Source organism: Crocuta crocuta, unplaced genomic scaffold (genome assembly GCF_008692635.1).
Source record: "Crocuta crocuta isolate KB4526 unplaced genomic scaffold, BGI_CrCroc_1.0 scaffold339, whole genome shotgun sequence".
In the NCBI taxonomy this organism is placed as follows: domain Eukaryota; kingdom Metazoa; phylum Chordata; class Mammalia; order Carnivora; family Hyaenidae; genus Crocuta; species Crocuta crocuta.
Genome location: NW_027530357.1, coordinates 2,216,834 through 2,226,600, shown reverse-complemented (window position 1 = coordinate 2,226,600; position 9,767 = coordinate 2,216,834). Strand labels below are relative to the sequence as shown.

Genomic DNA, 9,767 nt, shown 5'->3' with positions numbered 1-9,767 from the left:
CAGGGCCTGCCTGTGCCCGTGGCACAGGGTCCCACTTCTGTAACACAGACTCCCCACCGCTCTCCTAACAGGCCTAGCAGAAGCTCAGCTGCTCCGGCTGGAAGCTCAGCTGCTCCGTGGGGTTGTGCGTCCCCCGGAGCCTCTGGGGGCTCGCAGCAGGCGCTGACCTCGACCCTGGCGGCCCCAGGAAAGCAACCAGGTGTCTGCAGGGAGGCCGAGGCCCTAAGGAAAGCCTGGAGAGCAGGAAGAGGTACCAGTGGTGGGGCTGGGGAGGGCGGCGAGGCCGAAGACTGAGTGGGAGCCATGTGTGGCTAGGGCGTGGGACCAGTCTGAGTAGGGCTCGGCCTCTTACAGGGTGGGGGACATTCCTCAATTTGGAACCTCAGTTTCCTGTATAAAACGTGGAAGTAACTTACATCCGAGGCCTGCTGAGATATGCGCTAACAACACCTGTATAGGGTCTAGTGTGACACGTGCGGCAGGCACACATGAGGCCCTAACACGTGGCAGTTATGATGTTTTCTGCCAGCCACGTGGTACTCTAGGTGGGCTAGAAGCAGAGAGGGGAGGACAGAGTGGGGCCCCACTCCCTCCCCCGGCCCAGGCCTCACCTCTTCCACGTTGACATTCTCCTTAGCGCTGGTCTCAAACAACTGGATCCCCATCTGCCCTGCGAATTTGTAGGCATCTTCCGTTTCCACCACCTTCCGCTCAGGGTCGTCGTTCTTATTCCCCACTTCGAGGCAAAGCAAAGTCAGCCCAGCCCAGCAGGGGCGCCCCCCCGCCACCCTCCACGCCACCGTCCCCACCCCAGGGGGTCCAGCCTCACCTAATATTCGGCACACGTCATCACAGTTTTGGTTGATTTCATGAAGCCACCGCTTGACGTTGACAAAGGACTCAGCACTGGTGACATCATAAACCACGATGACCCCGTGGGTCCCTCGATAATACCTGTAGGGTGAGGATCGGTCAGAGTTTCAGCCTAGACACTTCACTTCAGCCTCTTCACTAAGACCCGCCTGCCCGCACCCAGAGAGCAGCCAGGGAAGTGATGACGGACAAGCGCTTTCCCGCAAGACCCCCAGCATGTGCTCTCCAGGCGACCTCGGCTGGACATCCTGGAACTGCCCCCGCCGGGACGCTCAGCAGCACTGTTCCTCCTCCTCCTCACACTCGTCCCCAAGGCACAGGGAGTAGGGAGTGGCCCTGAGGTGGCCAATTAAGCTGTAGGAGTCTGCCACTAGCTTGAAATTTCTTTGAAGTTCTTGTTTTATGTTTAAAATGCAAGTAATTTTTGTGTTTGACGTCATATCATCACCGTCTTTGTTTTAACATTCAAAGATTTTTTCTCCTCAAACCTCAGTGAGATGCCACTCTAATAAGACACACCATTTGTGAAGCCAACATCTCATTCGCTCCGCTGGGAGCAGGCGGACCCCTCCCTTCCACCACTCTGGGCTCATCCCTGCCGGTGGCAGAGAGAACATGGAAACGGCGCATCTGGGCACAATTGAGAAGAGGACGTCCCAGAAGTGCCACCATCCAAACATGCAGACCCTACGGCCTCAGGTCAGCCAGAAGGTCTGGAAGGCAGGCGGATGTAAACATTCCCCTCCAGACACCGCCACCCCGTTCATTTACACGGGTCAGATGGATGGATGGAGGTCATCGACCCCGCGCGACTCCAGGCCTTCTCGGCGCCTGAGCCCTCGGCTGCCCAGGCTGTGGGAGAGCAGCTCCCGCAGCCCAGCCTTCGGAGGGAGCTGGCCGTGGTGCGAGTGCAGCCACGTGCTCACGACCTGCTCACCAGCACTCGGGCCACCCCTTCACTTTCTAGGCCCAGTCACAGGAGAGAGGCTACCCTGGCTCCGTCTCTGAAAAGCCTTGGGACGCCGGGAAGGTTACTGCATGCACCTTGGTGTCCCGTTTCCTCAACTACAAAACGGACGTGTCGGTACTCCCTCGGGGGATGGCTGCGAGGAGGAGGGGGGCTGGCTTGTGTTTTCACAGGGGCCAGCCGGTAGTCAACGGCCAGGGCGTGGTGCCTCTCTACCATCATTACTGTTCCTTCAGTGACAAGCTGGGGCCCCTCAAATAGGGGAAAGAAAACCACGGGACAGCACGCAAGGCACCAGTGAAGGCAGCTTTCCCGAGCCGTGAGCAGAAGCAGGCCGGGTCCTGCTCGGGCCCAGCCCAGCCTGTGTCCCCCGCCCCGTCTCTCCGCCCCTCAGAAACCAGCCGGGGGCTCCCCGGGATGCAGCCCCTGCCCTGGGGGCCCAGCCCGGCAGCAGGCAAGCCGTGCAGGGGCCGGGCCCTCGGACCAGCTCTCAGACCTGCCCCGGCGGCCACTGCTGGGAGCATCACCCGAATGGGCGGAAGTGCACGCCAGGACCAGGGTGACAGACGCCTGTCCCTGACAGCAAAGGTAGTGCAAGCACAGGAACACGTTTCCAAGCTCTCCGTGCTGGACTATTGAAGATGCCAGAAAGTGCTGAAAGGGGCTTTATCAGAGAGCAAGAACCAGTCAGGAGGAGCCCTGACGAGGCGGGCACCGTGCTTCTGGGCCTCCTGTCAGCACTGTCACCGATAAAAAAAAAAAACACTGTGGCCGCAACCCCCACTTCCTCAGCAGCTCTGCGGCTGGCGCACCACCCAGCACTCCGCACCCACCGCCCTCATTCGTCTTCGCAGCAACCTGGTAGGACAGACGGGAGGGTCGCCGTTTTACCAATGAAGACGTGCGGCCGAGCGGAGTGACCCGCTGAACCACAGTGGCTGGTGTGACTCCTGGGCCACAGGGCCAGGTACCAGAGGGGCTTCCCCTCCCGATCACCTCACCATCCGACACCTCGGCGCCTGCTCCGCCCCCGCCGCGCCTCTCGGGTCGGCAGACCCTCGCTGCGAGACAGAAGCAGCGGGGTGACAACGGGGCTCCTTGCCAGCCTGACAGGATGCAGCGTCAGGGTCTCCCCTCGCGCCCGGACTCCGGAAAGGTCACGGCCCCAGTTCCTGAGAACCACACCCAAACTCTTCCAAGACTCCTCCCTTCTTCACCGGCCACGCTCACAGGACGACAAGGCTTTCTGTGGCCCCTCGGCACGGCCTGCAGCGCAGAGCGGGGGACCACACGGTGGCGCTTCCCCAGATAGGCAAGGCGGCCAGCAGGGGCCGAGCCAGTGCCCCCCGGCCCCCGCCATGCAGACCGCCCCCTTCCCGAGCGCCCCGAGACACACGCACGCCGCCCTGGAGCGGTGAGCAGTTCCAGCATCCCCGACAGGATACGGGAGGGAGCGGACCTCACGGAGGTCAGGGCTCCTCTGCACCCCGGCCCAGCGCCCCGCCCAGAGCCCTTCTCGTGGCCACAGGCCCAGAATTCTAGGCCGCCCTGAGTTCCCTGAGTGGAGACACCAGAGCATCTGCCTCAACCCCAGTCCCTCAGGGTAGGAGCCGGCAGAGAACAGGGCCGTAGACTGAACCAGAAAGCGAGAGCTCTGGCATCAAAGGGACCTCAATTTAACTCCTGACTAACCAACCAAACTAAGTCACTTTACCCTCTCCGGGCCTCAGCTCTCTCGTCCATAAAATGGAGATAATCACGGGACCCTTTATTCGGGATTAAATGAAATGAACTAGGGAAAATCCCAGCTCAGAGTACAGCCATGTGGGGTCAAAGCCCAGGCGTCCTGACCCACACAGGAAGTCTTGTGCAGGTTTGGACGGACACTTGGGCTGCCCATGACGCCCACTCTGCCCCAAGGAGCCCTGACCCCAGATGCCCTCCTTAAGGTCTTACTGGCAGTTGCTAGGACACATGGGGACTCAGGCAAGTCACCAGCAAGTAGTCACAGAGAGCTGCACTGGGGGGGACCCGGGGGGCCTGGAGAATCACAGGCCATGGCACACAGGCGCTCGCCACGGCTGGCCCAGGGACAGAAACGCCTCCTGCTCAGGACCCGCTCAGGCTCCAGCCCCTCGAACCAGGGCCGCCTACCCACTGGCATAGCCACTCTCCCTGCTTGGCCAGCACCCCTGAGAGTCCCCCCAACACTCCCGCCCACCACCATGGGGGCTTTTCACCCCTCAGAAGATCCTAAGAGCCTCAGGCTGGGCAGCCAGCCTAGGGTCTGTCCCATTTCCATGCCGAAGAGATGGTCACTCACCATCCGACACCTCGGCACCCGCTCCTCCCCAGCCTGCGCCCCCGCCGCGCCTCTCAGGTCGGCAGACCCTCGCTGCCGAGACAGAAAACAGGGTGACAACGGGGCTCCTTGCCAGGGATCTCTGACCAAAAAAACCTTCCCCCCCACTCTCTCAAGAACCCCCCCCCCCAACACACTGGAACCTCTTGGAGAGGCAAAGGAGAGGCCTACCAAAGAAGCAATCCCACAGGCCGGACACCTGCTCCTACTCCACACAAACCACGGCCTGGAGCTCAGGGTCCGTGCTCGCTGGCGGCAGGACCCTCTCAGAAGTTCCCTCATCTGTAAAATGGGGGAGACAATGGCACCGCCTACAGAAAGCTCAACGGGATCATCCACATGAAGCCCAAGCACAGAGGACATGGCACACAGGACTCAGCATTAAAGCAGATTCTAAGGCGAAACCCTCTAGGAAACCAAAGCACAGAGAGTTTAGGCAACTTGCCCAAAGTCACACAGTAGAACAGAAATATAAATTCTGAACGGTCTTCAAAGCCTGCTCCTTCCTAGAACCTTTTCTACTAAGGGCCCAAGAACCAAGAGCCCCTCTACAGGGCCCCTGCTGTCTGGCGCTCCAGCTGGGTTCGCCCTGCTTACAGCGAAGGGCCACAAACATGCTGTGGCAGCAAAGGCAGGCAATCCACTGGGAGAGCCACGTTCCCAGTAAATGGCTTTGGGGAGGAGAGGAGAAGCCTCACAACGGCCTTCTCTGTACCAGTGCCCTTCCAAGCTTCTCAACGAAGAGAAACCTCCTCCAAGAAGTCAGGTAGGTGGCAGGAGCCTGCACAGCGTCCCAGCCTGTCACAGCTGGCACCTAACAAGAGTAACTCACTAAGCATCTGACCACCTAGGAAGCCAGCATCGCTGTTATCCCATTTTCCATACAAAGGAACTGAAGGCCAGGTGGAAAGCTGACCAGCTGCTCTCCCACCAGCCCTGGAGCCGGGGCCCAAAGCAACCGGCCACCCATGGGCAGCCGTACCTCATGGCCACCCCCCCACTCAACGCCGGCAACTGCGGCCAGCCTGCAGCTCCCCTCGGACAGCTCAGGGGCCCATCTCAGGGATGTTTCTATGACTTGGGACACCCAACACTGCATCCAAATGTAGGTGGCAAGGAGTCAGAATGGGAGCGGGCCGGCCTGACTCACGTGGAGGTGATGGTGCGGAAGCGTTCCTGCCCGGCTGTGTCCCAGATCTGCAGCTTCACTTTCTCCCCATTGATCTCCACAGTCCGAATCTTGAAATCCACTCCGATTGTGGTGATGTAGCTGCCTGCACACACACGCACGTTAGCAAGGCCCACAGGGTGCCCATCAGAGTGTCCTCACCCACACAGGTGACTCTGGCCTCCACAATCCCTCCCCACTCACTCTTTGTGCCCAGCACTTTTGAAGTCCCAGGGACACAGCCCTGAACAAGGTCTGGGGGCAGCCAGCTGGCTCAGTCGGTTAAGTGGCCGACTCTAGATTTCAGCTCGGGTCATGATCTCCTAGTTGGTGAGATTGAGCCCTACATAGGGCTCATGCTAACAGTGCAGAGCCTGCTTGCGATTCCCTCTCTCCCTGCCCCTCCCCTGCTTGCTCTCTCTCAAAATAATAAACTAAAAAAAAAAAACCCACCAAGGTCCACATCCAGATGGAGCCCTCAGTGGAGGTGAGGGCAAGAGACAGGACACAGTGAAACAAAGTGATAAGGAAGAGCGTTTGGGGAGTGATGAGCACCACAAAGGAAATAAAACCGGGAGGCGATGGGCTCCTTTCCTCCAAGGGGCTGGCGCGGACGCGTCAGCAGGGGCCTGAGAGTGGTGGGGCACCCAAGACACACTCCGGGGTTTTTCTGTGCTGCTCCAAATGCTGTAAATGACCCACAGCACTGACTTCCTAACACACAAGTCATGACCGGTATTTTGGAAAACACTGCTCTAGGCAAAGGAGATAATCACAAAAATAGCAACAGCAAGGGAGGGTGTAACATGAGGTCAGGCACGTGGTGGGAAGCAGGTAGGGGGACGCGAGGTCAGATCTCAGGGCCTTTGTGCCATTTTCGCAAGCTTGGACTTTCTCTTGTGTGTGGCAGGGAGGCACTGAAGGCTTTGAATCAGAGCATGAGCTGCACTGTAAATAGTTCTCTTTGGGCATCTGTGTGGAAGACGGAGTGGAAGGAAAAAACCTAGCCAATGTCATAGTCCATCCAGGATGACGAAGAGCACACATTCACGCTTCGCTCGGGGCTTACTGTATAATGCGGTGCTGCAGACAAGACACACACACACACACACACACCTGAAAATATGAGGCGTGACAAGTGTACAGGAGGGGTCAAAGTGCAGGGTGGGGCAGAGATCAAGGAAGGCTTTGGGGAGGAAGTCACACTTGGGCCTGGCCTGCAAGAACAGGTATGATTTCCAAGGCTGAGAAGCTGGGGGGGAGGCTGGCAATCTACCAGCATCTGAGTGGGCAGATCCCAGGGATGCTGCTCGACATCCTTACACACAGGGCAGCCCCTACCACCAGGAACCACGGGGCCCCACGAGTCAGTGGTGCCGATGTGGGGAAGCCCTGGTAGAAACTGCACACGTGAGAAGGCTGCTGAGGTTTTCAAACACAGGAAAGACCCTGCCAGAGACACGGTGGCCTCAGCTGTCGGGTATGGGACGGGCAGAGGCTGCCGTAACGTTTCAGGCCAGAACAACGGTCTCAGCTAGCACGCTGGTGGTGGAAATGGAAAGGAGAGAGACCGCAAAGGAGCCAAGAGCTGAGGGCGCCTTGGGGGTGGAACACGAGGGACACAGGAGCAAGAGAGGCGCTCTCGGGCATGAGTAAGGGCCCAGCAGTTAGCGCTCTGGAACAGAAAACACAACCACCACCAACCGCTGCTACTTCTTGAGCGTTACTTAGTCCAGGCACCAGGACTTGTGCCGTCTCAGGTCATCCTCGCAATAACCTCTGTGGGAGAAACAACAAGCGGTCTCATTTTACAGGTGAGCGGAGACTCAGTCACGCTCATGGTCACACAGGAAGACGGTCCCTGCCATCGTCACGGCACCAGTGGTGCGGCAGGGCTGCTGTCGGGAGAAACCCACTTCTCCCCCAGAGAGGAAGTGTCGGCCATGAAATCACTTCCTAACTGCAGCCTGCCACCCAACCACAACGTACGGAATTCCCGACAACAGAGTCACATTCGGTCCTTGATCGGAGAGGCCAAGCCGAAGCGTCTGCAGTGAACCTGACATAGCAACAAACAAAAACGTGTCCAGCTTCACCAGTGATCAGGAAAATACAAATTCAAATGACAGCACTTTTTGCCTCTCGCCGAAAAGAACTGACAAGGGGCACTTTTGACCCCTTCAGTGGGACCGTCACTTAGCACAGCTTCTTTGAAAGACACGTTGGCAGTTTTCAACGCATATATCCCCTGACCTAGTAACTCCACTCCTATACAAGGATAAACACACAGTGCATCCCAGCCAATGCATCACTTAAAATAGAAGCAGCCAGAAAGCACACACATCTCGAAAGCACGCACATCTTGAGAGCACGGCTGATGAATATGAACCAGAGGTCTGTTAGAGATGGGAAAGGAAAGGGGCGCCTGGGTGGCTCAGTCGGGTAAGTGTCCGACTTCAGCTCAGGTCATGATCTCATGGTTTGTGGGTTCAAGCCCCGCATCAGGTTCTGTGCTGGCAGCTCAGAGCCTGGAGCCGGTTTCAGATTCTGTGTCTCCCTCTCTCTCTGTCCTTCCCCCACTCATACTCTGTCTCAAAAATAAATAAACTATAAAAAATTAAAAACAAAAAAGAGATGGGGAAGGATGGTCCTGGAGATGCCGAAGGGAGGCCAGTTGCTGACCCACCACGTGTGGAGTTAANAACTCAAGGGTGCCAAAGAAAACATAATAAACTGGGGCTCCTGGGTAGCTCAGCCGACTAAACGTCTGACTTCAGCTCAGGTCATGATCTCATGGAGCCTGCTTCAGATTCTGTGTCTCCCTCTCTCTCTGACCCTCCCCTGCTCACACTGCCTCTCTCTCTCTCAGAAATAAATAAAACCTTAAAAAAATTTTTTTAATAAAGAAATTAAAAAAAAAAAGTCGGCAAGACACACACCATGCTGGACAGAGGCTACCAGGGCACCAGAGCAGGGACACAGGAAGGGACAGCTTTCATTCTTCCCGTCACTGAGTCTGTTTGAAATTTTACACAGGCTTGTGCTAACTCATACTATTTAAGGTTTTTTTCTTAACTGTTGGGGCACCGAAAGTCTCTGGGTAGAAAAGGGATGGACCTGACAAAGGATTTTGTGAACAAAACAGACATTAGGCAAAGGCACCAGGTAAAGGGATCCCAAACCCAATATACCCAGCAGCACCCCAAGGGCATACTCACCTGAGAAAGTGTTGTCTGCAAAACGTAACAGTAAACTGCTCTTGCCCACACCTGCAAGAGAGAAAGCAGGAGATGAGAGGGGGCCTGGGTCCCTCCCTCTAAGCCAGTCAGTCCCAAGAGTCGGCACCCAAGTGCTAACTAAAGAAGCTCGGGGTACCCGCCTGGGTGGCTCTAGCAATTGTCGACTCTTGATCTCATCTCAGGTCATGATCTCATGGTTCATGGGATAGAGCTGCGCTGACAGGGTAGAGCCTGCTTGGGATTCTCTCCCTCTGTTCCTCTCTGCCCCTCCTCTGTTTGTGCCCATGTAGGCTCTCTCTCACAAATAAATAAATTTAAGAAAAAAAGAAGCAGCTCAACAGACCCATCTCCTGCCTCAATTCTGCTTTTATCTCCCAAACCGGCCATACAGAGAACATCTCTCCCACTGAATCTCTGACCTTTTCCTCTGTGCTGGTGTGAGATAAGCTGTCCCAAATTCCCTGGGGAGAGAGGAGAAAGGGGCTCAGGCCCAGGCCCTGTGTGATGAAACCCAGAGGAAGACACCAGAGAACATGAATAAAGCAGGAGAACGGTCAGCCAAATGATGCTGGCCCCAAAAGTATGTCTAAAACACGGTCCCTAGAACAGTGTACACTGTGGGTGGAGCTGCAGTTTGTGGACAGTATGACATGAGGAATTGTGGGGCTAGAAGGTGGAGATCACCAGGGCCATTCTGCCGGTGAGAAAACTGAGGCCCGGACAATTAAAACCAACTGCCAGCCATCTTCCCCTTGGGGTCACTGCCAGCTGGATGGATGAGGAGGGGGTGTCTGCCTTACACCTGTCAGCCCAAAAGCCCACATGTGCTCGCACCATTTCACTTACCGTGGCATCCCGAGCATCTTGTTCTCAGAACGCCACAAGCCTGGCTTCCCTTTACTTCGCACACAGCATCTTTAGCCTGGGCACCTGCCTTGTCTCCCCTGTCCCATGCCCTACCCCTGCCACCCCGAAGGCCAACTGGGGGAACCGGCCACAGAAGGACAGAATCAGTACACACAGAGCTCCGTGCGCAGTGGGCCCTTTGATGCTCCTGTAATTCCTGATGTGTGTCTTCAGGCGAGGCACCCAAGGCTGCCGGGAGCTAAGCAGCTGGCCTTCGGGGCCTCTGCAGGGAAGGTGGGCGGGGGCCGCGCT

General features: G+C 57.0%; 1 protein-coding gene across 1 annotated transcript in view; it reads right to left on the bottom strand.

The window, feature by feature from the left end:
* RAB35 (RAB35, member RAS oncogene family) overlaps positions 1-9,767 on the bottom strand; it is a 17,478-nt gene that overhangs the window by 2,912 nt on the left and 4,799 nt on the right. The window contains exons 4-7 of the mRNA XM_077766046.1: positions 8,589-8,639; positions 5,353-5,476; positions 830-954; positions 612-736 (exon numbers count right to left, since the gene is read on the bottom strand). Of these exons, the coding sequence (XP_077622172.1) occupies positions 612-736; positions 830-954; positions 5,353-5,476; positions 8,589-8,639 (425 nt within the window). The remainder of the gene's footprint in view (positions 1-611; positions 737-829; positions 955-5,352; positions 5,477-8,588; positions 8,640-9,767) is intronic.